The sequence below is a fragment of the Onychomys torridus genome, chromosome 5 (assembly GCF_903995425.1).
Source record: "Onychomys torridus chromosome 5, mOncTor1.1, whole genome shotgun sequence".
Lineage (NCBI taxonomy): Eukaryota > Metazoa > Chordata > Mammalia > Rodentia > Cricetidae > Onychomys > Onychomys torridus.
Window position 1 is genome coordinate 34,780,571 of NC_050447.1, and position 27,949 is coordinate 34,808,519.

At 45.7% G+C, this 27,949-nt stretch overlaps 1 protein-coding gene across 2 annotated transcripts; it reads right to left on the minus strand.

Moving 5' to 3' along the window:
• Positions 1-14: 14 nt before the first annotated feature.
• On the minus strand, positions 15-27,949 carry Terf2 (telomeric repeat binding factor 2). 2 transcript variants are annotated; one of them, XM_036188544.1, is made up of 11 exons: positions 27,538-27,949; positions 27,345-27,440; positions 26,125-26,255; positions 17,148-17,234; positions 15,256-15,402; positions 12,943-13,049; positions 9,844-9,961; positions 5,601-5,683; positions 5,442-5,527; positions 2,472-2,512; positions 15-1,145 (listed from the first exon to the last, which is right to left on the minus strand). In XM_036188544.1, exons 1-11 carry the CDS (start codon positions 27,914-27,916, stop codon positions 987-989), a joined length of 1,434 nt encoding a protein of 477 aa, XP_036044437.1. In that variant the 5' UTR covers positions 27,917-27,949; the 3' UTR covers positions 15-986. The 2 variants fall into 2 exon arrangements, with proteins under 2 accessions (XP_036044437.1, XP_036044436.1); XM_036188543.1 differs by lacking the exon at positions 5,601-5,683 and having other exon boundaries at positions 9,569-9,961.

A 27,949-nucleotide genomic window follows, 5' to 3' on the forward strand; every position in this document is an offset into this window, starting at 1 on the left:
GAACGAGCTGCGGAGGCATGAGAAGCAAGGCTTTAATGACAACGTTACAGTAGGAACAATTCATTCTCACAGTTAAAAAAGATTACAGAAAACACTTTACTGATTTTTGTTTTGTTTTGTTTTGCTAAAAAGACAGTTTTTAAGGGTGTCTGAAAGACAGCAAGCACAACACTGTACAAAAGGGAAGGGTGTTGGGTTCCGGTGCAAGACACGACCACAGCACGACCAGGGAAGTGTAGGAGCAAGCATTTCACAGAGGGTGAGTTAGGCACTGGATTCAACCAGGACTGATTTAAGCTTTAAAATTCCAGCATAAGGAAGGGCTCTGAGGAGGAGGTGGATGGGGGTGGGGAGCTAAGCTTATCTACATCACCACTTTACCAAAAAACACACTTGGAACCACATGAAAAGTGTGGAGGATAAACCTGCCATGTAGCCCAGCACACGTGAACAGCGAATGCCAAGGCAGTCCGGTCCAGGGTTGATGATGCAAGTGGTTATTAAACAGTTTTAAAGGAATCAGGTTCCACAAGGACTGACCTCTCAACACACAGAGTTCCTTTGTTCTCGAGTCAGGAGGCCAAAACTCAACAAAGATTAAGTTCATTCCAGATAATGCTCACATTGCTGGTTTGAACAGGTCATGGGATCGTAAGTACTCCTAATGGATTCCGTCATTTCTTAGAAGGTTCTACGGATTACTGGGGATTCAAATCGAAGCAAACCACTAAAGGGGAACGCTAATGATACTCTGCACTGTACAAGCTGTGTGCCTGTTGCCTCTGCTGCAGACATGGGGTAGACTTGGCTTTGCTTCTCAGCTCCATGACCTCCAACAGTGATGGGAGTGTACATGGGACCTCCCTGGACAGAAGGAGCCTGCCACAATCCTCATCCCAGTCCAGCTTCTGAAAGAGACAGCAGAGCATCAACGACGATTATTTAGAACCATGTTCTTGTGAATCCTGTGGAAACGAGAGGCCTTTTCAGTTCATGCCAAGTTTTTTCATGGTCCGCCAACGATCTTTGATCATCACAGCTGTTCGGTTAATAAAGGGGTAACTTTTGGAAATGGCAACCCAGTTTCCTTCCCCGTACTTCTGCACTCCGGCCTTCACCCACTCGCTTTCCTCTATGGTCCACTTCTGCAAAAGAAAACCACAAACCCGTCAAAACTTGTTGCCACTTACCTCTTTCCCACACATTGATGAGGTCATCAAAGCAAAAAATCCTACAAGAATACTCGGAATCCAACCACACAGTATGAGCCGGGCAATGGTGGCGCACACCTTTAGTCCCAGCATTTGGGAGGCAGAGGCAGAGGCAGGTGGATCTCTTTTGCAAGGACAGCCAGAGCTACAGAGGCAGACATTGTCTAAAAACTAAACCAAAGCTGTGGGTCTGGATAGCTAGTAATCATCAATGTTCTGACATGTCATTCTTTTTTGTTTGTTTGCTTTTTTGTTTTTTCGAGATAAGGTTTCTCTGTAGCTTTGGAGGCTGTCCTGGATCTCACTTTGTAGGCCAGGTTGGCCTCGAACTCACAGAGATCCACCTGCCTCTGCCTCCCGAGTGCTGGGATTAAAGGCGTGCTCCACCACCGCCTGGCTGACATGTCATTCTTTATTGATAATCAATACTGGGGAGCTGGAGAGATGGCTCAGTGGTCATGAGCACTTGATGCTCTTGCAGAGGACCCTGGTTTGGTTTCCTGCATTTGTATGGTGAAACACAGTCATCTGTAAACTCCAATTTCGGGGGATCAGATTCCTCTTCCAGCTTCCTGGGGCACTGTATACACATGGTACACAGCCATACACGCAGGAAAAACACTCACACACACAAAAAAAGCTAAAGCACTAAAAAAAACACTGAAACTTAAAAATAAGAGAAGTAAAGGGCTAGGGTACAGCTCTGGGCACAGCGTTCACCAAGCATGTGTGAGGGCTTAATCCCTAGTACCAAAAACCAAACCACAAGCCCCCTGGTGGACCTTAGTCTGAACTGTCTTAAGAGGTCTTTCTACCAGGTATACGGGTAATCTTGGCCTGAGAAGGGAAACTTATTTTACCTGTCCCCTCAGCAAAGAGTCTTAAAGGCTGGAGAGATGGCATGGGACTGGCTGCCCTTCCAGAGGGCCTGGTTCCATTCCCAGCACTCACACCATAGCTCAAAGCCATCATAACGTAACAATGTAACTCCAGTTTCCGTGATCTGATGCCCTCTCTGGCCTCTGCACACCAGGCACACATGGCACACAGATACACCCAACTTTGGTTTCCAGCACCATCATCAGGTGGCTATCGGTCATTTGCACCTCCAACTCTGGGGGAATCTGACACCCTCATCTAGAGTCCATGGGCACTGCAGTCACATGCACAACCCCCCCCCCCCCACATATACTTAAAAATAAAATCTTACATGTAGGCAAAACATCCACACACACCAAGTTTAAACAAGTTTCTACTTACCTGCTTTCTTGTTAAAGTGGCTGACTTGTCTTCATCTGGCGCTGTTGGAACACATGAAAAGCACACTCAGTTCAGAGTTCTCATGAAGGAAACAGAACATCCCCAAAGGGAAAACTTGATTTCAATTCCAACGGCACTGGAGGCTGGGGAGGCAGCTCAGTGCTAGAGCGACTGCCCAGCTTGAATAAGATGGAGTGTGATCCCCAGAATGACAAAACCAGAACAAAACAAATTTCACTAACGCTGAGAATTCAAAGGACACCATGAAAGAAAAATTTCTTCTGTTTTTTATTTGCAGTCACTTCAGGTTCTGAGAACCTGTACAAAGAAGTGTTTTACAACAGACTTGCAAAAATTGTTTGTTTTGAGGTGTTTTTAAGACAGGGTTTTTCTGTGTAGTTCTGCCTGTCCTGGAACTCACTCTGTAGACTAGGCTGGCCTTGAACTCAGAGATCCACTGCTTCTGCTTCCTCAATGCTAGGATTAAAGGCGTGTGCACCACCACCTCCTGGCCTATATTAAACTTTTAAGTGCGATAGTCCCTCAGTGGTTTTAGAAAATAATGGTTTTGTAAAGAGTTTGAAGTCTGTTATTAATCAAAATCTATTGGAACTGGGCAGTGGTGGCACACACCTTTAATTCCAGCACTGAGGAGGCAGGGCAGGAGGATCTCTGAGTTTGAACCCTGTCTGGTCTACAGAGTGGGTTCCAGGAGAGCCAGGGCTACACAGAGAAATCCATCTTGAAAAAGGGGCTGAGGGCTGGAGAGATAGCTCAGTGGTTAAGAGCACCAACTGCTCTTCCAGAGGACCTGAGTTCGATTCCCAGCAACCACATGGTGGCTCACAACCACTTGCAATTAGATCTGGCGCCCTCTTCTGGCCTGCAAGTACACATGCCAGCAGAACACTGTATACATAATAAATAAATAAACAAAAAAAAAGGTGGGGGGGCTGAGACATAGTTCAGTGGTAGTGTGTTTGTCTAGTATGCACAAAAGGCTAAATTCCATGTCCAAAATATCAAATTTAGGGCTGGAGAGATGGCTCAGCTCTTTGAGAAGACCCAAATTTGGTTTCCAGTACCCGCCCCAAGTGGCTCTCAATAATTTGTAACTCCAACTCTAGAGATCCGACACCCTCTTCTGGATTCCATGGGCATTGAAGTCACATGCACAAGCCCATACACACATACATAATTAAAATTACAATCTTAAAGATTTATTACATATGTGCACATATACATGGCTGTGTAAACTCTCTGGTTTACAGCCCCTTGACAAGCCCTGCTTTGAAATATCATCACTTTACTGTTTTCTGCTAAGAATTTAAATTCCCTGGGAGCTGGCAAGATAGCTCAGTAGCTAAGAGTGTGTGTGGCCCAGTCTGATGGCCTGAGTTCAATCCTCAGGTCCCACATGGAGGATGAAGAGAACGGACTCCCTCAGGTTGTCCCCTGACCTTCACACATAATCCACAGCATGTGTGTGTATAAATAAATGTTTTTTGGTTTTTTGAGACAGGGTTTCTCTGTGTATCCTTGGCTGAGTCTCAGAGAGATCAGTCTGCCTCTGCTGCTTGAGTGCTGGGATTAAAGGGATGCACCACCACTGCCTAGCTAAAACAAATGTAATTTGTTTTTTTCTTCTTTTTCCCCTTACTGAAACAGATTCTCACTATGTAGTTCTGGCTGGCCTCAACTCCGAGAACCTCCTGTCTCTGCCACAGGAGTGTTCAGATTAAAGCACATCTCAACCAGGCCCAGTCTCTATGAAGGAACTTTAAAACATTTTTTATTAATTTTAAGACATATTTTCACTTTGTATGTATATGTGTGCGGGTGCACTCACGATAAAGCGAGAGTGTGGAGAACAGAGATCAAATGGAGAGCTGCTACTCCATTTCCACTACATGGGGTCTGAGGATTGACCTTGGCTCAACTGACCTGGCAGCAGGTGCCTTTACCCAGAGTCATCTTGCTGGCCCCATGGAGGTACTTTTTAAGGACAACCTTTGGCTCGGGGAAAGAATTACTGTTGCTATTACAAGTCTTTACAATCCTTCAAATGAAGGTTTAGCATTTCACTATTTCTATTATGATGCAGATATGTAGTGGGGAAGACTCTAAAGCAAATGTTAAGAGTTTTAGAGGTACTTACATGAGGTAATTTCCTGTCCTATACATGTATGCATAGAAACTGGTCAGACATCTTTTTCTTTTCACTTGGGCTGGGGATGTAGCTCAGCACACACCCCAGAGACTCTTTTATTTTAAGAAATAAAGAGGCCAGGGAGATGGCTTAGCAGGTAAAGGCACCGGCTGCCAAGTCTAATGACCTAAATTTGATCTCTGGGACTTAGAGGGTAGGAGAGAACAGACCCCTGCAAGTTGTCCTGACTCCCACATGCCACCTCCCCACCCACACACAAAAATAAACAAGTAAAGTGGTATTAAAAAGATTAATACAGGAGGTCTAGCACTCAGGAGACAGGCAGGTGCACGGATCTGTGAGTTCAAGGTCAGCCTGGTCTACATAGAGTTTAAGGCCAGCCAGGACTACGCAGTGAGGCCCTGTCTCCAAAATAAACAGAAAAAAACAAGTATGATAATGGATGACCATAATCCCAGCACTTTGGAAGTGGGGGCATGAAGGCTGGAAGTTCAAGACCACCTTCAGCTGCTACCCAGGAAGTCCAAGGACAGACTGGACTACATGAGACTCTGTCTCACCAACACCCTGCCAAGGGGGGAAAAAAAACACAGGGAGCCAAATGCTGGGGCACCTGGGAGGCTGAGGCAGGAGGATTGAGACCAGCTTGGGCTCCACTGTAAGACCCTGTTGCAACAAAACAAACACAATCTGACCCGATGATTCAAAATAAGACCAGGTAACTGGGACACAGGCGGCCCTGGGACATGCATTGCACACCAGCAAACATCTGCAAGAGGGCAGGGGGGTCTGGGACTTACCCTGAACTTCAAACAGCTGGTCCTCCTCCACCCAAATTTCTTTTTCTTCAAGCCCGTTAGGGCCGTTCCACTTGTCTTTGGATGCTCTAGGGGAGAGCAACGAAGATAAGCCATGAGAGTCTCCCTTCACAAGCTCTGACCTCGGTCACTCGAGCTCACTCAGGACTCACCACACAAAGCTCAAAGTCACTGTCATTCTTCCTTGGCCAGCCAGGCATCTCCACACATGGACACCTCCCGGGCTGCAGAGCCACGCCTCTAACTGGGTACTGAGTCAAGTACGTTACCAGATTGCCATCTCCCTCCAAATCACTTTCATTTCCTCATCTGTTTAGTTAGTTTTCTTTTTCTGGTGTTTTTAGATAGGACTAGACTCTTAAGCACATGCTGGCCCTGAGCGCTCAACCCTCCTGCCTCTCCCTCTGAGTGCTGGGATTACAGGCATGCATCGACATACCCAGTCACTCGGGGTCCTTTAAAGGTCTCAGCATTTCTCCAACTTAGAGATGCAAACTCTGGCCTCTCCTTCAGGGCCACGCTCTACAGATTTACACGGACTTTGGTACCCTGCCTATTCCTGGAGTTAAACTCAAGATACCTTGCATCAGTGTTACACTAGCCTTTTCTCCCCTAAATCCAACATCACAAAAACGTATCAACTGGGCATTGTGGCACATACCTGTAATAACAGTATTTGGGAGACTAAGCTGTGAGAATCCCAAGTTCAAAGCCAGCCTGAAATACACATGCCAGACTACATAAACAACAACGGTCTGCACACTCCTCCTCTATGCTCTATGAATCCAGGCCATTCCCTACCTTGGCTCTACCACACCACTACACACATCTAATGCTTTGCTCTTTTAATACAGTTCTTCATGTTGTGGTGACCCCAAACCATGAAATGATTTCATCACTACTTCATAACTATAATTTTGCTAGTTATGAACGGTAATGTAAGGATCTGGTTGATATGTGACTTCTGTGAAAGGGTCATTTGACCCAAGGGGTCATGACCCACAGGTTGAGAACAGCTGCCCCACAGCAACCTAGGCTGCTCTGCTCCTCTTTTAACTTTGCCCAGGAGTACCTTCCCTGCTCAGGAGAGTATAGGTCTTTCAATACCTTAAAAATCCATCTTTTTCTTTTTTCCTTTGAGGCAGGGTTGCCCAGACTGGCCTCGAATGTGCCATATAATCAAGGAGACCTTTATCTTCTGACCCTTCTACCAGGCTGGATGTAGTGCTGAGGGCCAAATTAAGGGCTTCACACAGGTTGGGCAAGCATTCTACCACTAAATGGCATCCTCGGCCTAACACTATCATTCTCAAGGACATCTGTAACTACTGATCCCAACACAGAAAGCCTCTGCCCCCATCTCTGCCAATTTGAGGCCATCTACACCAGTTAAGATCCCTCAAATTCCTCTTCTGTAGTTTTCCTAAGTACCTAACCAAGTAGTTGAAACAATGGTGGGCAATGTGTGCTGTTAGTTTGGATTAAATCTCAAGAATAACTTATTTGAAACAGTGCTATCACAAGCCTTAGTTCCACTGTGGACCGCTGTTTACAAAGGCAGGTAACAACTAGGCTCCTGTTTTAAGTTTCCTACTTTTCCCAATCCTGACAGTCAGTTTGAACCTCGGTCCCCGCCGGCTACCACTTCCCCTGCGCTGCTGTTCTGTTCTGCAGTTTTCAAAGGCAGGTTGCTAGTAGACTGTCTTTCTTGAACTGTCCCTTTGCACAATGTTTCAACAGGGATTGAAGGCTTAAGCTCTGGTGTAGTCCCTGACTGCAGACGGCTATTGTTCACTTCTCACTTGTGGAAGGGCTGAGAATAGTCTTCCTAGCTATCAGGAGCCTGTGGTCCTGAACAAGTCAGGCCGTTTCTGGATCTCATATTCCTCACTAGCTAAGTTACAACTTCATGCACACTGTTCTAGCAGGGACTTGTCCAACATCCTGTGGCTGCTGAGTTTGGTGTCTCCCTCTCCAAAGGAAACCTTAACCCTTAATGTATGTATGGCCTACATACATGTAGGGGGTGTCATCCCTTACATACAAGTTCTAAGAGTCCCTTTTACTTGATTAATAAACTCCTAGCAAAGACCTACTGTGGACAAGGTGCTGTGGGGCACAGACAAATCTAGGCATCCAGCCTTCCTTTCAGGCAGTTTCTACTAGCTCTGCCTTTCCTGCTGGGTCCTTCTGTCTGTCTTCCCCAAACTCTCCCTGCTTATCTGTAGCTGTCTCCAGCTTCCTACCCCTCTCTCAGTGGTGCCCCACAGGCCTACAAACATACATGTTAAAAAAAAAAAAATCTTTAAATGTGACCCCTGCAGTTTGAGAAGCTGCATGCCTGACAGACTGACACTACAGACTTAAGACCTGGCCAGCTGGTCTGTCCCTGCTGCTGCTCTGTGCTGTAGTCTCCCAAGTTACTGTCTCCTGCTGTCCCATGCCCACATACAAGCTACACCACTGTCTAGAAGTCCTCTGACAAGGCACTTCCTACTCTTTCAAGGCCAGCTCAACCTTTGTTCTTCTATAGGATGCAGTCCACCCAAGACTTGTCTAAGCAGGCTCAGGAACTCTCCCCCAGCTCACAGGGCACCTCACTCACTTCCTCATGCTGGGCTCACCAGACAGTGTGTGTAGCTTTGCAAGCCTTCCCACCTCGGCTGCCACGGCTCAAAGCTTCATAGCCAGAACGCTTCAGCAGCCATGGACAAGCCCTGCCTGCTGGGTGTGGCTACGTTCCATTTAATTTTATTAACAAAAACAGGTAGCAGGTGACTTTGCCATCTCTTGCTGCACAGTACCCATCCTACTCCAGACCCTGGGCATATGACAGCACTGGGCACGTCTGCAACTGTCACACATACTCCCATTTACAATCCTCCTGGCATCCTGCATGCTCTTGTTTCTTCATCTGCTCATGGGGCAGGATCTACACAGGGCTTCTCTGAGAAATAAACGGATCATATATCAAAGGAGGCCAAGGTATGTAGAGCTGTCATTAACTATGTCTGCCAGTGACTCGTTTCTCAATGCGAGAGTGGTACATATAGTGCAAATCTGTCCGGAGGAAACCATGTTACCACATGCCATGGCCTTCACATTGCAGATCAGAGCAGGGTTCTCCAAACAATCACAACACACAGCAGTGCATAGAGATGGCAATGGCCTTGGGAGATCAGTGAGGTAGATGACATACAGCAGGGACAGCCGGAGAAGAGTTCATGGAGGAGCTAAGAGCTTCAAGAGAGGCATCTGATGCATGTGGCCCCACTGCTGTGTCAACACCACACAGATTAAGACCCTGAAAACCCACGTTTGCTACTTTCAGCTGAGTGACATTTTCTGAGCCTTCCTCATCTATACAATAGGGCTAACATCATTTCAGAGAGAGCACTGGAGATTCAGGAAGATAACACATGAAGTGCTTGAGCCCAGAAACCCTTTCAAGCACCAATGGAATTCTGACAGGCAATGATGGAGGAGGGACAGTCCACCGTGGGAATGAGAGGAGGGGGATGTACAGCAGGAGAAACAAACAGCATGTTCCAGAGAGCAAGCAACCAGTGCCTGCAGGGTGGTTCCCTGCAGGGCACACGGTAGCCAAACTCAAAACCAGGGTTGGGAGTCACAGTGGGGAATAAAATTAATAGAATTAACATATTCTAACCACTGCCCCAGAGCAGCTGGCAGAACATGGAAGACTGGAAATCTTTACTGAATTTTGCTGAGTCTCAAACACCTATGAAAAGGTACAAAACTAAGTATTCATTGGCTTTTCATAAATATCAAGTATAATGAGGCCCAACTCAGACAAATTTCACAAAGAAGGCTAACAGTCACTGAGGCACTAGGAAGGTCTGGCAGAAGGCTCCCACACCCTCCCTCCTTACTCATGCCCCAGGGCAGTGCCGTGAGCCTACAGTGGGGCCTGGGACTGGCAGGGACTGCTACATTGTCGCTCTCTGGGCCAGTCTCCTTCTAGCAGTCTGAGCAAGCCTCGGTGGAGAGTAACTTAGCTGACGGTTACTTCATTCACGGAAGGAAAACCAGGCCCAACCCAGGACCGCCAACCAGCCCCAAAACTGCTACAAAGAAGGTCTTCATACTTGGGATTCTTCTCCCCTGGGAGGGGTTGGTTGAGAGCTCTGGACTTGGATGGAGATGCTGACATGACCTCCGGGGAGGAGTTGAGGCCTGGGCTGGGCTCAGTAATCTGGCTGTCCTCCTCCAAAACCAATCTGCTTATGGTCATTCGACTGTTCCTGGGCTGCAGTTCTGAGCCTCCCTCACCCCCAGCAGGAGCTGAATTTTCATTTTCATCTTTCCTGGGTCTCTTGTTTTTGTGGGTTGGTGATGATGGGGATGCTAGATGAGGAAGGACCAAATCTTTCTGGTCCAGTTTTGCGAAGGCTGCCTCTGAGTCTTGAGCAGTGGACAGAGCTGAGAAGGCTGCCTTCAGAGTCCTGATTCCGATGGTGGCTGGGGTGTTCCGAGGCTGTCTGCAGATAAAACACACACAGGACAATCAGTCTCCCCAGTGCAGAGGCACATACAAGTAGGCAGGACTCTTCAAAGATTAACCCTTCCAACAGAGGCCTCTTCAAGACTCTCCGTCACAATAAAACAAACACTGAGATGGGGGTGGGTGTGAGGCCGCGCCTGCTTCCTTTAAACAGCTGTTGTTTATAAATGCCTTCACTTAAGGAGCACAGATGGAAGTTAAATCAATTTTAAATTCCAAACAAGAGAACCTTACAGGTGCCAAGGCCAATGCTATTCTCTGCAGAGGTCCCCAGTCTGCGTGCTAGCAACCCTTTTAGCCTGTATGATCAAAGCAATGTTTTCCATCATGTAAGAGCTCTGAGTAGCACCCGCCAACCTCACATCTACCTGGGCAACCAATTGAGAACGCTACAGTCTTACTAAAACCTCCTCTCTTTCAGCCATCCCAGCCCAACCCTCCTATGAGAAGCAACTAATGCTCTGTACCCACGATACATTTAGAAACAGTGGCTTGAGAATTCTGAGCAAGAGGTGTGCCATGTGCTCTGGAAGCAATGAGACTGACCTTTACAGAAATTTTATTGATCCTCTGGAACAGCAAGCTAATGAGGTTAGAGTAAACTCTGTCAGGAAAAGACCAACCTTTCCTGATAAATATGTCAGACTGTCTAACATATACAAAGCTGTTTTCTAAAATCAACATTCAAAAGTTGCAGAGGACCCAATTCAGCTACCAGTACCTACACCAGATGGCTTAATATCAGCTTTGTATAACTCCAGGTCCAGGAACTCCAATGCCCTCTCCTGGATTCCATAGGTACCCATATTCACCATACACACTCATGCATACAATTAAAAAATAGTTGGGGATTTAGCTCAGTGGTAGAGCACTTGCCTAGCAAGCACAAGGTCCTGGGTTCAATCTCCAGCTCCAAAATAAATAAATAAATAAATAGATAGATAGATAGATAGATAGATAAATAAATCTGTTTAAAACCTGAGAAATCTAACCATACACAAAAAAGGACATCTCACACATAAAATCCGAACTCAAGATTTGGAAAGTTTAGACACTCTCACAAAGTAGCAACTGCCTAAACCAGAAAACCAGGCCTGCCCCCCCCCCCCGCCTTTTAGTGTCCTGTTTTGGACTGTCTTATTTTAGGACCCATTTGGCCCTCTGTATTTCAAACCAGGGTGCTATGATTCAGATATGGTTTCAGTGAGTCACATGTTAACATTGAACTCCTGTTGAAGATGGGGCCCCAGAAAGTAATGAGGATTAGAAAAGGCCATCAGGATAGAGTCCCAAGATAAACTATCAATGTGCTCAAGATCAGAGGACAGTCTCTCTCTCTCTCTCTGTCTCTCTCTCTCCACCTTCTCTTTCCCCCATCAATTGGCATGCCAGCAAGAAGGCCATCACCACACATGGGCCCTCAAACCTCTAGTACTGTGAGCTAAACAAACCTTTTCTTCTTTGGTTAATAAAAAAGTACAATACACAGGCCCCAGAGGAATCTACACTTTTGACTTCTGTGTTACATTACCAGACTTGAGATTCCGACTTGCCTTCTTTCTTTCCTTTTTTCTGACATTTGCAACCAGTTTTTTTCTCTCTTGAGAAAGGGTCTCACTATGGTGTAGTGGCACTCCTGCTGAGTGGCCTGGCTCCAGAGTAGCACCCAGTCCTGATCCATCTTTTGTTAGCAGACACTTTCGTTTCCCTTGCTGCCCTCTGTGTGAATCCTGTCTCGGGTCACTACACAAGTGTGTGGGTTCACGCGGGTCCGTGGAAGGAAGACACAGAGGCATCTTAAGAATGAATCTAGCCTTTCATGGCTGCAGGGGGTCCAGCCTCAAAGGACTGAAGCACTAACCCTTCGCCTAGGGCGGTTTTATTTCTCTCCAATACAGTTTAGCTGGTAATTTCCACATGCTCAAAACAACATGAAAGGGGCTCCCAACAATACAATGCCAAGTGCAAATTCCTCCATTTCTCAGGTACCAGGGTTTTCCGGGTTTCCTGAATCACATTTTGCATAGGCCTTTGTATCCTTGGGGAACTCCAAGACAGATTCACACAGAGGGCAACAAGGGAAACCAAAGGATGTCTGCTAGAGCCAGGCGGTGGTGGCGCACACCTTTAATCCCAGCACTCGGGAGGCAGAGGCAGGTGGATCTCTGTGAGTTCGAGGCCAGCCTGGGCTACAGAGCTAGTCCAGGAAAAGCGCAAAGCTACACAGAGAAAGCCTGTCTCAAAAAAACAAAACAACAACAACAACAAAAAGGTATCTGCTAAACAAAAGATGGATCAGGGCTGGGTGCTGCTCAGCAGGAGTGCCACTACACTACATAGCCCAGACTAGCCTCTAACTCAGAGCCTCTTGCCTCTGTCTCCTAAATGCTGGTATTAAAGCTATATGCCAGAGACAGGATGTATCTGAGTTCAAGGCCAGCATGGTCTACAGAATGAGTTCCAGGACAGCCAGGGCTACACAGAGAAACCTTGTCTCTAAAACCAACCAACCAACCAACCAACCAAACAAACAAACAAACAAACAAACAAAAGAGCTATGTGCCACCCTGCCAGCTCTGACTCATTTACTTGAACACTGCTTCCTGAGTGAATTCAAAGGCAGTTCTCGGGCCAGGCACGGTGGTTCACCGCTTGCACACGGGAAGCTGAGAGAGTACTGCTGAGTACCTGGCCCAAACAGGCCACAAAATGGGACCCTGCCTCCATAAAACAAAAGGAGTGTGCACACTGTGTGTGTTATAGGTGAGACAGAGAAGTAAAACATAACCTTTGGGGAGGTGCCAATCAGGATCTTCTCTTGGAGACCCCAGAGAGCTAACCTCATTTTCCTAGACCACGTTCTCCACCTCTCACAGTGAGCTATGCCAAAAACCTGGTAATTTCATCAAATCCACTAAGAGAAACTGACCTTGTGCAATCACAAAAGGACACCCTCACCTTGAAGGCTCTCTTAGTGGCTTCTCCACTGGCTCCAGGACTGGCTGCTTTTCTTCCTTCCCTGCACTTGAAGCAGCAGACTCAGATTTCAAAGCCTTCTTGGCCATCTGGGAAAGGAAGGGTGTCATTAGGAAGAGGAAGCTGCAGAAGTTCGGGAGGACACAGATGGGCACAGCATGACGGGACACCCTCAGACTTCTCTTATCATAATGTAGTAACAGACCTACCACAGTAACACCTCCATAGATGGCTAGTGACACTATGGGGGACTCTCCTGCACTGTACCTTTGTCCTTTCAACCTCAGAACTATCTAGTCCCTAGTTCCCAAGTCTCTTTTGGAGTCAGGTATAAAAGTTAAATTTCTTGGGGGCTGGAGAGATGGCTCAGCAGTTAAGAGCACTGGTTGCTCTTGCAGAGGACCCAGGTTCAATTCCCAGCACCCACATGGCAGCTTACAACTGTCTAACTCCAGGATCTAACACCCTCACACAGACATACATGCAGGCAAAACACCAATGCACTGAAAATAAAAATAGATTATTAAAAGGTAATAATAATTTTTTAAAAAGTTAAATTTCTCTCCCTACTTCTTATTTTTATATACTTTTATTTTCACACAGATGTGCATGCACTTGTATGACATGTTCATGTGTACCACATACGCATGCAGGCCAGAGGACACTGCCTGAAACTGGAGCTGCAGGTGGTTGTCAGCCAGCTTGTGGCTGCTGAGAATCTAACTTGGGCCCTCTGCAAGAGCAGCCAGTGCTCTTAATCACCGAGCCATCTTTCCTGGCCCCTCCTTTTCCCCCCTTAGGTAGGGTCTCAGCATATAGTTCTGGATGGTCTACAACTTGACAGATGGACCAGGTTCAGCCTTGGACTTGCTGGCATTATAGGGGTGTGCCATCATGCCTGTCTCAAACAGTTTTTCAAAACTTAGGCTAGTTTGTTAACTGTCCCCACAAACGTTTGTCTTACTGACAGCTGTTTGAAAATCCTGACCAACCCAGGGAGCCCCAGGCAGGTCATTCCTGCTCTAACTGTTCATCTGCCTCCCTCCTACTCCAGTCTAGACCGTTCCACTCCTTTTGGATACTGTGACTTGGTGTCTTAGATGAGTTCTACCCTCATGTAAGGAACAGCAGAGTTATTTTCCAGTTACCCAAAATGCAAAGGAATGAAACACATCTAGACCAAAATTCCAGCATCCAGATGCTTCCTGGCTAGCTCTTCAAATACCTGTTTACCAGTGACCTGTGATCTGTAAAATAGCTGACAGGATCCATCACTGACACTACTCTAATAGAGGCCTCAGATCACCCATTATGACAGGCTATTTTTAACATTATCAAAATCCTGGCTCCCTGACTCACTCACTCACTCTCTCTCTCTTTTTTTTTTTTTGGTGGTACTGGAAATCAAACCCAGAGCCTTATACATACTAGAATAGGAGTTTTAATAATAAGATACGACACTAGTCATTAGGTTCTTTGGATAGGGACTTGCTATATAGCTCAGGCTAGCCTCAAAACTCATGCTCCTTACTGTACAGAGCAGTGGTGTGCCTTACCATGAAATCTAGAGTCTGAACAAACAATTATCTCCACAAGGCCAGTGCAGAATGGTGGCCCACATCTTTAACTCCAGCACTCAGGAGGCAGAGACAAGTGTATTGCTGTTGAGTTTGATGCCAGCCTGGTCTACATACTTTTCCAGGCTAGCCAGGGGTACATAGCGAGACCATATCTAAAAATGGATGGGGGTAAGGCTAGAGAATAGCTCAGCAGTGAAGAGCACTGGATGCTCTTGTAGAGGACCCAGATTTGATTCTCAGCACCCACAAGGAGGCTCACAGCAATCAGTAACTCCAGCAGTCCCAGGGCGTCTGACACCTTCTGGCCTCCATGAGCACTACATACCTGTGATGCACAGGCATCTGTGGAGGAAAAACATACATACACATAAAATAAAAAAAGAAGGGTAAAAAGGATCTCTTTCATCTGGTTCCTTTAGACTGCATCATACTTCCAGTCTCTCCTCCCACCTCATGCCCTGTCATTCCACATCTACCTCTCAGCTCAGACCTCACTACCTGTGGGAACCAGGATTGTAAGAGAAGGCTCTGCTTTAACTACCAGATTGGTCCCACATAAAAGAGTCTCAAATGCAGGTGAGAGAAACCAGGTAAGTTCCATCATCTTAGGCACATGCTCATCTCAGGATCTCACAGGCAGTGCACTTCATACAGTCGATGTCACACTTCTTTTCCACTTCAGAACATGGTTATGGGAAGAGAGGCTGAGGCGCACCGTGAGGAGGTAGGGCTCCGCGTCATCCAGGTGGCTCTCCAGGAAACGCAACATCTTCTGCTGGAAGGTCTCATAAGAAAAGTTCTGGATAACAGGGTGGGCCAAGTTCTTCTCTCGGATAATGTTCAGGAGATCAGTTCTTAGCTTCTACATGAAAGATTGACATTTGTAACAGGAGAAAGGAAGAGAACAGTAAACATCAGGGCTGAGCTGAGGCAGAATACCACCAAAACATTTGCAATACTGTCAGACAACTCAAAGGACGGGCTCATCAATCATGGTTCAGCCACAATGAGTGGGTTTCTATGTAGCTAGTCACAAAAAAGGGACAAAGAGGCTCTATTACATGTTAATAAAAAAAAACCCTGGGCTGGAGCACTGGCTGCTCTTCCAGAGGTCTTGAGTTCAATTCCCAGCAACCACATGGTGGCTCACAACCATCTATAGTGGGATCTGATGCCCTCTTCTGGCATGAAGTTGTATGTGCAGATACAGTACTCATATACAGAGTACTCATACATTAAATAAATAAATCTTAAAAAAATTAAAAGAAAATCCCTTGCTACAATAGTAAGAAAAAAAAGGATAAGTGTTCAAATCAGTGTGAAGCATCCCACATGTAGAAGGAAAAGGAAAATGTGTTCACGTGTGCACATACAACAGACTTGCTTGTAGACAGTATCTCTGAAAGGATAAAAATAACAACGGCTGCCTCTGAGAGTGGGTGAAGGCCGAAGCCAAGGGAGTTTTCACTGAACTCTTTTATTACCCCCAGCTTCACTCTGACTTGTGTGTGTGTGATTGCCTATACGTGTCTTTGTGTAATAGCACAAGTATGAAGGTCAGGTGTTGGGTCTTAGGGATGGAACTCAGGGTACCAGGCCTCTTGTCAAGTAACTTTACTGATTGATTTAACAGGCCTTAGAACACCTTTTGAATTCTGTACTATCTACATGTTAGTTCTTCAAAGATAAAGGGGATTTTGCTAGGCATGGTGGTACATGCCTTTAATCCTCGCATGTGGGAGGTAGAGGCAGGCAAATATCTGTTAATTTGAGGCTAGCCTGGTCTACATAGTTAGTTCAACAACAGCCACAGCTACATAGAGAGGCTCTGCCTCAAAACATCAAAAAGGGATAGAGTAGGTTGTGTGTGTGTTTGGTGACAGGGTTCAAACTCAGGGCATGTTAGGCAAATGCCCTGCCATTAAGGAATATTCCCCAGCCTAAAATTTAAGTTTATAAAATAATACAAGTTGGGGGAAGAGAACCCAACTGAGGCTATAGCTCAAAATGACTTCCACACTTTTCCAAAGTAGCCCTCCAAGTCTACAGGGCTAACATTTATATAGACAGGGCTAGAAGTCTCATACTTTTTGTTGATTATCTGGAACTGATTACTTAAATGTTCTATCACAAATATAGAACAAGAAAAACAAGTGGTTTATGAAAGGCCAGTCTCTGATACTCAAGCCAGTCTGTTACCTTGAAAATAAGATGTGAAGCATGTTCTAAGACTGTGTCTCTTAGGCTGTCTTACAGCTCTCTGTATAGTCCAAGGCAGGCCCCAAGCTTGCAATGCTCTTGTCTAAGCTCTCAGAGGTTGGGACCACAGACAAGATGTTGGGTATTTAAAGGTGAATACTTGCATGACTTTTTTTTTGTGGGGGGATACAAAGTCTCACTCTAGTTCTGGCTGGCCTAGAAGGCACTCTATAGACCAGGCTGGCCTTGCAAAGATCTGCCTGCATCGGCCTCCCCAAGTGCTGGAGTTAATGGTGTGTCCTACCACGCCTGGGATAAATGTCAGTGCTAACGAAGAATCCTTTTCTTACTGCTCCACAAGACAGTAAGATGGGTTAAGTCACAGGAATAAAAATATATCAAATTTACCTGAGTTGTAGGATCCTTGGACATGTATTTTTTCAAAATTTTTGAAGCCTTTTCAAATTCTTTGTTTTTGATACAAATAATGACAGCCTATAAAAGGGAAAAAAACTTAAACGTTTTGTAATGACAGATGTCATTAGAATATCAAATATCAAAACATACTCTGCTGAAAAGCTAACTCTTATTAACTATCTATGACTATTTTCACATCGCATCAAATTTCTGTACTTAAAAGCCAACCTGACTGTTCAAGGACTATGAGCAGCCATTGAATGTAGCTTTCTGTTGTTTTTAATGCCTGGGAGAGCAAAATTGGATCCCTTGGGTTACAGACAACCAATCTGAGCTGGATTGCCTAAGGAAAGACAGACAGGAGTCATTCCAGAGGCCTAAAATTGCAGATCCACAGAACAATTGATTCCAATCCTTTTTGGGTACAAGAGCTTTGAAGCAGGGGTGGGGCGTGGTGAGAGGATATACTGTAGGAAAACGAACAAGTGATGTGCTCACCACAGCGTTCGGTCAGTTCTATTAAGAAAAGGGCTGAGGCCAAACCTGCGGAATGAGAACCAAGCCTCTTATACCACAAATGCCAGTTAGCTACTCTAGCTGGAGTGTAGGGAATTACTGAGACTGGCAAGCAGCTCATCCACAACAGCAGATTTAAAAACGACCGAGAGTCAGGTAGGACCAGATGTTTTTATCAGCCACAGAGGAAAAGGTTTCTGTAAAGAAGCCCCGAGAGGATATCCACACGGCTGGGGAACTGAAAGGAGACTTTTACATGCAGTCCAGGGCAGGTGGAACCGGTGCCAAATGCTCTTGGACAAGCACGCATAATATCAATTCTCGGAAGATCCAATGATGTTTATTTACACAGCATTTTCAGAGTAAATATTATACTAACTTTCTTAAATCAACACAGCTTTTATTTTTCATAAGCCACATCAGTTCTATTAGGTCTAATTACACTTAACTTGCACACAGCAAAACTGTTTAGGGCATATGGCACCAAATGTTAAGATACCCAGACTTCTGTAACCACAAAATACAAAAGCAATACCCTCCCGTACCCCCTTTCTCAACTGCTCTTCTTGCTCCTTTGTGTCTTTGCAGCATGACAGGACTAAAGGGCACTGCTTCTGCTCTTGTCAGACAGGGTTTCATCCTGCCTCAGCCTCCCGAGAGCGGGGATTAGTCATTCACCACCAGACTGAGCTCTAGCACCAGCTGTATGAAGTATGTTTCTTTTACTCAGCACAATGCCCTCAAGCTCATCTTGTTGCTGGACTGTCAGAAGTTCAGTTTTCTTGCTGCTGAGTACTCTGTATTGTTGGGGATATATTACAGTTGACCAATTTATCCATTTCAAGAACATCTTTCACAGCTTTGATCACTGTGAACAGAGATGCTAACCACGGGTTTTTGTGTGAACAACTTTTAACTCTGAGGCAAATATGCAGGAGTGGGGTCCTTAGAGCAAATGTGTCCTGGGGGAAGCAGCAACCAAACTGTTGATACAGAGTAGGTGTACCACTTAACATCCCATCAGCAATGGCAATTGTTTCAGTCATCTGAATCCTCTCTAGCATCTTTGAAAACCCCCACAAGGGCCCACAGTTCCTGGAGGTACTACAATACCAGGCCGATGCATGGAGGAGATGGAGTGAGCTCCTACTGTCTCCCAGCTCCAAAAACCCATTTACCATATCGTCCTTGGATAGAGGAGAACGTATCAGGTATTAAATTGTTGAGAAAAGCTCAAAAGTGATCCCATAGCATTTTTAACTATATAAATGTATCATGTTCATGTTCTAAAGTAAAGCAGAATTTCTTTGGAGTTATTTATAAGTTTGGCAATTAACTGGTTCTCCACAGCAGGCAGGGTTTGGTGGTACTAAACACTGAACCTAGGGCTTACACCCACTACAAAAAATGTTTCATCACTGAGCTTTAGTCCCAGACCTTTGTAAATTGAAAAAATAATCTTTAGTTATGTGCACATGGACATGGGTGGGTCTGTTGTGAGCACTGGTACTCACAGAGGTGTTGGGTCCCCCTGGAGCTAGAGTTACAGGTGTGATCTAATGTGTGTTTTGGGAATACAGCTCAGATCCTCTGCAAGAGTAGTATATGTGCGCGTTCTCTCTCTCTCTCTCTCGCTCTCTCTCTCTCTCTCCAGGGTTTCTCTGTAGCTTTGGAGGCTGTCCTGGATCTCACTCTGTAGACCAGGCTGGCCTCGAACTCACAGAAATCCACCTGCCTCTGCCTCCCTGAGTGCTGGGATTAAAGGCGTACAGTACATGCTCTTAACCTGAGTCATTTCTCCAGATCTCTTTTAGAATTTTGAGACATTGTTTCACTAAGTTGCTAACTACCCTCTACTTATTCTACAGCCTAGGCAGGCCCAGAATTTACAATCCTCCTGCTTCAGAACTGAAAGCCTGGGATTATAGACCTGTATCACCAGAGCACCCACAGTGGCTAGTTCACAATTCTTTAATGAAGTTGAACATCATTTCACGGGTGCCTTAAATTTTTTAAAAGCAGGGCATTGTATACACCTCTATCATAGAACTCAGGAAGCAGAGGCAGGTGAATTCGTAAGTTCAAAGCCAGTCTGGCATAAAGTTTCAGGCCAGCGAGGCTATATAATGAGAGCCTGGCCTCAAGAAACTAAAAATCAAACTACACTGTTGTATGGGAGTGAACACCTATGCACATGTGAAGTCAGAGGACAACATACAGATTTTTTCCCCAACCATGTGAGTCCTGGGGACTGAAATCAGGCTGTCAGGCTTGAGTAGCAACTGCCTTTACCCACCATGCCATCTCACCCACCACAGCGGCTTTTTTGTTGGTTTATTTTGGCTGTGTTTGAAGACAGACCCTCACCACAAAACTCAGACTGACTTGTCTTCCTGTCCCATTTCCCCAGTACTGAGGTTACAGGTGGAGTCGGCACTCAGGCTTCTCTATTTTTACATCTATGCTTTTTGCCCCCTTAAAAAAGTAGATTTTAGCCAGGCGGTGGTGGCACACGCCTTTAATCCCAGCACTCGGGGAAGCAGAGGCAGGCGGATCTCTGTGAATTTGAGGCCAGCCTGGTCTACAGAGCGAGATCCAGGAAAGGCGCAAAGCTACAGAGAAACCCTCTCAAAAAACAAAACAAACAAACAAACAAACAAAAGTAGATTTTAGAGGTTGGAGAGATGGCTCAGTGGTTAAGAGTGCTCACTACTTTGTAGAGGAGCAGAGTTCCAGTCCCAGCACCCATGCCAGGAAGCTCACAATAATGCCACCTATAATGCCAGCTCAGGGAAATCAAAGCCCTGTTCTGGCCTCTGTGGGTACCTAACACACAGTACACACACACACACACACACACACACACACACACACACACTCTTTATTTATTTATTTATTTTAAATTCTTCACATTTTTCTACATCTATGTATGTGTACCATGTGTATACCCAGTGCCCGTAGAAACCAGAAAAGGGTGTTGGATCATCTAGGACTAGAGCTACAGATAGCTCTGAGTGGGTGCTGGGAACCAAACCCAGATCCTCTGGAAGAGCTGTAAGTACTCATAACCACCAAGTCATGTTTCAGGCCCCCACATATTAAAACAACAAAAACATGTATTAGCCATTTGGGAGGTAGAGGCAAGAGGATCAGTAGTTCAAGGGTCATCTTTCAGCTACTTATCAAGCTCAACAAAGAGCCCTGTTTTATCTCAAAACAAAACAAAAAGATAATATAGTTTTATTGTTTAACTTTACCAAATCACATGGTTAGAAGTTGGCTCAGTCATTAAGAATACTTGTTCTTACAGAAGAACCAGTTCAATTCCCAGCACCTACATGGCAGCTCATAACCATACCTCCAGTTCCAAGGGATCCAATGTTCTTCTGACCTTGGTGGGCACCAGGCATACACATGGTACACAGACACACAAACAAGCAAAACACTCAAACACATACAAATGAAGTAAAACTTATGGCTGGAGAGATGCCTCGGCATTTAAGAGTACTGACTGCTTTCCCAGAGGACCTGGATTCAGTTCCCAGCACCTACATGGTAGCTCACAATTGTCTGTAACTCCAAGATCTGACATCCTCACATACACATACATGCAGGCAAAACACCAATGCACAAAACATAAAATCAAAATAAATAAATAAATTAGCTGGGCAGTGGTGGCGTACGCAGAGGCAGGAGGATCTCTATGAGTTCTAGGCCAGCCTGGTATACAGAGCAGTTTCAGAGCAGCCAGGGCTACACAGAAAACCCTGTCTCAAAAAACAAAACAACAACAAAAAAATGAGGGAAGGGAGAGACCGAGACCAATGTTGGCTCAATATAAACACGTTTTATATTCAGGATTTTCTCTTTCCCGTCTTCTTTATTTTCTTTCCTTCCTTCCTTCCTTCCTTCCTTCCTTCCTTCCTTCCTTCCTTCCTTCCTTCCTTCTTTTTGAGACAGAGTCTATGCCTATCTATGTCTGACACTCACTATGTAGACTAGGCTGGCCTGGAACTCATGTCAATCCTCCTGCCTCAGTCTTCTGTGTGCCTTCATACCCAATGGGAAGAATAGTTTTGTGTTTGTTTGTTTGTTCTGAGACAGGGTTTCAACTGTGTAGCCCTGGTTGTCCTGGCACGCACTCTGTAGATTGCCTTGCCTCCCCAGTGCTGGGACTGAAGGCATGTGCCACCACCACCCATCTCGAAAGAATAGCCTTTTCAGAAACTGCTGCTCTTCTCTGACTTTCAACTTTCTTGGGCGGTGGTACTGGGAACTGAATCTGGGGCCTTGTGATGGGGACAAAGTGACCCGCTGCAGAGCTACACCACTGGCTCTTATTTTTAAAACACTTTCATTACTTATCATGTGTGACCATGCATGTATACAAGCCTATGTGCCACGGAGCTCCCGAGGGTCAGAGGACAACATGCCCTAATTGTTTCTCTCCTCCTACCATGTGGGCTGGGGCTGGGAGTATCAAGTTCTGGTTGTCAGACTTGACAGCAAGTGCCCTTACCTGCTGAACCATCTCCCTCTCCCTCTTTTTTGAAAATAGGATCTCATTAAGTTTACCATGCTGACCTTGAACTTGTTGCAGTCTCCTAAACAGCCTGGATCTTTTACAGGCCCTCATTAGTCCCACTCGTATATCAAACTTTAACAAGTAAACTTTCATTCAAGAATTTTTTATTTTGCTGGGTGGTGGTAGCACTGGCCTTTAATCTCAGCACTTGTGAAACAGAGGCAGGTAGATCTCTAAGTTGAGGCCAGCCTGTCTACAGAGTAAGTTCGAGGACAGCCAGGACTACACAATGAAACCTGGTCTCAAAACATACCCTCCTCAAAAATTTTATTTTATGTGTATGTGTGTTTTGCCTGCATGGATGTCTGTACGCCATGTGTGTGCAGTGCCTGAGAAGGCCAGAAGAAGGCATCAGATCCCCTGGGACAGTAGTTATAGCATGTTGTGAGGTACCATGTGGATTCTAGGAATAGAACCAGGAGCCTCTGGAAGAGGCTTTTTTGTTTGTTTGTTTGTTTGTTTGTTTTTTTGAGACAGGGTTTCTCTGTGTAGCCCTGGCTGTCCTGGAACTCAGAGATCCGCCGCCTGTCTCTGCCTCCTGAGTGCTGGGATTAAAGGCATGCGCCACCACTGCCCAGCCTCCCAGACCCTATTTTATTTTATTTTTTATAATTTCATGGTTGGGGGTTACCACAACATGAAGAACTGTAGATGTAACCGTCTTTTTAAATAAGAAACACAGAGTCAATTGCAGAGTTAAAAGCCAAGAGGTCAGAGCAATAGCTGAGAGCTGAAAACCTTACTTTAGAGCAGCAGTGAAGGGTAAGGTTTTCAGCTCTCAGCTTTTGCTCTGACCTCTTGGCTTTTAACTCTGCAATTGGCTCTGTGTTTCTTATTTAACAAGACAGTTACATCTACAAAGAACTATATATTTTTTAAATTTTTTTAAACTCTTTTTTACATGACTTGGCATTTTGCCTTGGGTGTTGGGTCCCCTGGAACTGGAATTACAGACAGTTGTGAGCTGCCATATGGGTGCTGGAGACTGAACCCAGGTCCTCTGGAACAGCAGCAAGTCAGTGCTCTTAACTACTAAGCCATTTCTCCAGCCCCCAGACCCTACTTTAATATTTTAAACACTTTAAAATAAATGATTATGCTCAGTGTGATATTGAGTGTCTTTAATCCCAGCGCTTGGGAGGCACAGAGGCAGAAGGCTTCCTGAGTTCCAGACCAGCCTGGTCTACACAGCAAGTTCTAGGCCAGCCAAGGCTACATAGTGAGACCCCTTCTCAAAACCAAAAAATAATCAATTATTAGAACACTTTACAAAGCTTAAATGAACCTAGGCATCCCACAGTATTTTCTAAGATGACCATTAAGAGACTCTAGGACACTAAATGAGAAATCCAGAAAGTCTCATTTAGTAACCAAGGGATCAAAGTAGTTGTGACCCAGGTGCTAAAGCGGTCCTCAGTGATCCTGACCTCCTGAATAGTCCCAAGTACACTATCCCACAGCTGGTCTAGAGTGTGAGTCCTGCTAACAGGCACATCAGAGTGTGGGTCAGATCTCTCAGACCCGAGACGGGATCTTCTTAGCTTAGGCCTGCTTACCACTCAAGATCCTCCCACCTCAGCCTCCTGAGTACCAGAATTTCAAATTAGCATCACCGTTGCCAGCACCAGCTGGGTCCTGAAATGACTGTAATTGTGTTTATTTATTTATTTCTGCAGTACTGAGAATTGAACACAGGGCCTCTCCCATGCTAGGCACAAAGACTACCACTAAGCCACAGCACCAGCAACTCCAACTGACAGCCTGACGACAACCTTATTGGAAATCCTGGGCCAAACCGACTGAGGTAGGCCACAGCTTCCTGACCTTTGGAAACTAAAGGCCATTAGCCCCTGTTTTAGGCTGCTAAGTCTCAGAGCAATTTGTTATATTGAAGTAACAAATGCAGAAGGACTGGGAACACAGCTCCACAGTAGAGTGCTTGCCTAACACATGTTCAATAATTTTATCTTCTGTAGGTGTACTGTGTGCACAAAATACAAAATCAAAAGACAGAACAAGAGTTTAGTGAAAATTCCTTTCTCTGACCTTTGCACAGCACCGTTTAAAACAACAATAACAACAACAAAAAACAAGGCAGCCAGGCATGGTGGTGCATGCTTATAATCTCAGCACCCAGGAAGCAAAGGCAAGAGGGGAATAGCAAGTTCCAGGACAGCCTGGGCTACACAGGGAGTTTCAGGACAGCCTGGGACAGAGTAAGACTGTTTCCCCTTCTACAAACCACAGTAATGTAGAAGTAGAAGACACAGCCTGGTAGACTGAAAAACACACGGACGTCGACAGAAGAAAACGGCTATTTTAAAGTTTAGATTAAACAAAACAAAACAAAACAAATCATTGTTATTCTATGCCTATGGGTGTTTGGTCTACACACATGTCTGAGCAATACACGCATGCCTGGTGCTCCAGAGGGCCTGGGACTGAAGTTATGGTTATGAGCTGCCATGCAGGTAGTGAGAACTGAACTTGGGTTCTTTGAGGGAGCAGTCAGTGTTCTTAACCACTGAAATCACTGAGCCATCTCTCCAGCCCAGGGAGTTTAGATTCCACTGACAGACGTTACAAACAAATGTTTAAAACATGTCACTTAGCTGGTTGAGGTGGTAAAGCCTATAATGCCAGCACTCAGGAGGCTGAGGCAAGAAGACAGAGACCGAGGCCACTCTACATATAGTAAGACCCTCTCTCAAAACAAGACCCCCCAAATAAACAAAAACAGGAAGAGATCCATGTGCTTAAGTAATGAAATTATAATGTATGTATGCCTTCAAAGACTCCCCGACAAGAGAGGCCAGATGACAAACTCAAATCCCTTGTTTATAAAGGGATTGAATAAATTACTCTGAACCAGTAACATTTCTTCCATTCAAAAGAACCTGAGCTGTTCTCAAAGTACCCTTGGGTTTCTCCTCCATTGTTAATGACTTTTCTGGCACTTTACCCCAACACAAACCTGACTTCCCTATACTAAAAATCTACAATGGGCTTATCCTTCCTTGAACTGAATAATAATTATCCAAGCATTCTTTGTGAGACTAACCAGAAGTTCCTGCTCCAGGTCCTTAACTGAACAGGTATCTGTACCCAACGCACATTAGTTAAAAAAAAAAAAAAAAAAAAAACAGGATATTTGAGTACCCTATACACGGTCAATGTCTTCCTTGTGAAACAAGGTTTTCTCCCTCTCCCTCCTCCACCTCTAAGATCTTGTCCTTTTCATTCTCTTTGCTCCTATCATCCTAACTTTCCTCTACTAAGGTGATGCTGAGCTGCCGCTCTACCCCTACCTCTGCATCTGCTTCCACGGCCCTAGCCTTGGTTACTGAAGAAGAAGAAAAACCCACTTCTACGCTTTAAGAGTTCCACTAGAAGCAATCTGGCTTCGATATTCTAGAATCCTCTCTGCACTATTCTCTTTCTCCACTTGACTCTGAGTCTAGTCTGATCACAGAGAACATTCTTTAAGTCCTTATTTCAGCAGAGCTCAGTTCCACATTTCCCAAGGCCCTAGCCATTCCTTCTGGCTTGTGATAGACAATGGTGACCAAACCCAGGACCAGAAATGCTTGGGGCCTCTTCTCAGTGTTCCTGAACGGTACGATAACTTACAAAACAGCAGTCCTCAATGTCAACCTACTTCCCAGTGCAATGCTCCCTCCTGCCAAGGCCACAAAGACCAAAACTAGAGCAGAGTACTTTCCAAGTCTAGGTGAGAAAGCGGACATGTGAAGAGTGGATATGTTGCTTGCCCCGACCCACTCATACAGAGAAGATTCTACAACATGTCCTCAAGAATGCCCAATTTTTGCCAGATGAAGAAATGAAACATTAAAAACAGTGTCTTACAGCCTTTTTGACCAGTTTCCTACTGGATTCCACCACTGCTTCTGTCAGTGTGAATTCTGTTTTAATCATCTCCAGCACATTGATAGCCGACTCCAGGGGTGTGAGCTCAGCCTCCATATCAAAGGAGCAGTCTAGGACAAAACATAGGACTCACTTCAAGCTCTTTCAAGTACACATGTCCAAAAAGTAGACAGTTATCTATGGAAGCATGAAGATACCCTAAGACTCATTTGCATAAAGGGCCATGCAAACCTAGCATCTGGTCCTAGCACTCAGGAGGCCAACCTGGTCTACACAGTGACAGTCAAGGCTATGTAAAGACATCCTGTTTAATAATAATAAGCCATGTAAACCCAGTAAGGTTTGCAATTATGCCAGGTGGTGGCACACACCTTTAATTCCACCATTGGGGAGTCAGAGATAGGTAAATCTCTGTGAGTTCCAGGCCAGCCTGGTCTACAGAGCAAATTCCAGGACAGCCAGGGGTAACACAGAGAAACCTTGTTTTGAGAAAAATAAACAAATAAAAGATTTGCATTTATTTTGCCTATGTGCTTGTGATTACGGTCCCAATTTAAATTAACCAATTTTATTTTTGTTTGTTTTTCGAGACAGGGTTTCTCTGTGTAGCCCTAGTTGTCCTGGAACTCCCTCTGTAGATCAGGCTGGCCTCAAATTCAGAGATCCCCCTTCCTCTGCCACCACACCCAGCTTCAAATCAACATATTTCATGTGACTTTCAATACTTTTCAACACTGCTCAGTTGAAACATATACATTTGCCTCTAAAATCCAGAATAGCACGTTTGTGAGATAGAAGTAGCCAACACTGAAGGCAATTTGTTAAGCAGCTGCCAAGTTCAACTGGGTGTGTGTGTGGGAGGTGGGGGGGTCTTCATGCTCTACTACAGGGAGAAGGAGGAGTAAGAATGTGTCCTTAATGATGTAACTTATTTTCAGCAACAAAAATGGGTGTGCAATTAACAGGTGGGAGAAAACAACAACAACAACAACAACAAAAAACCCCACATAAAACCGGCCAAGGAATCTTAACTGGAGAAAACTACAACCAGGGAATTCAACCACCATTGAAGGAAAGACCTCCGCGGTGCAAACAGTAGTGCACTTTAACCCGGAATCTTTCAGTCCCGGATGTTAAGTTTGAAAATAACAAAACCCTACGTAAGTGAGCCCAGAAAAGAACACAAAAAATAGCCATACCTAAATTTTCCCCTTCTTCAATGCGCGACAGACACTGCATAACTCGCAGCAACCGGGACACCGTATGCTCCTTCCCCAAAGGCCTGACAAGCAACGCTGGGAAAGAAGACATGGTTGGCTCCGCGAGCCCGGGGACCCCAAGGCATGCACCCACAGACCTTCCTTCTCCCCGCGGCCCCAGGCCGGCCCTCACCCTGCATGATGTCCCGGATCTGCCTGAAGTCCCCGTACCGGCTACTCCGAAAGGCCCGCAGCGCCTCGTAGAAGTAGAACTTGAGCACCCAGCGGTTGACCGCCTCCTCCAGCTGCGCTTCCCCCGCGCCCCGCTCCGACGCGCCTCCCAGCCCCGGCTCGTGCCGCCCCCGTCGAACCCGCCCGCCGCTGCGCGATGCCCGCCGGCCCGCCACCCGCCCGCTGCTGTCGCTGCTCCCGCCTCCTCCCGCCATCGTGCTCGATCGCCGCGCGCCCTCCCCGCCCTCCCGGCTGGGCCGTTTCCTTGGCTGTGACGCCATCGGGTCACGCACAACGCCCGGGCCGGAAGCAGGGCCCGCTGTCCCGGCTCCCGCGGCCATGATACCGACGGGGTTCCAAGCCGCCCGCGGGCT

Excerpts from the sequence above, each read along its gene's own strand:
- Terf2 (XM_036188543.1), bottom strand. The coding sequence starts at position 27,916 with ATGGCCGCGGGAGCCGGGACAGCGGGCCCTGCTTCCGGCCCGGGCGTT. Across the intron at positions 27,441-27,537 it reads GATCCGGGACATCATGCAGG|CGTTGCTTGTCAGGCCTTTG; the intron begins GTGAGGGCCGGC and ends CTTCTTTCCCAG. Across the intron at positions 9,962-12,942 it reads CCACTAAGAGAGCCTTCAAG|ACAGCCTCGGAACACCCCAG; the intron begins GTGAGGGTGTCC and ends TTTTATCTGCAG.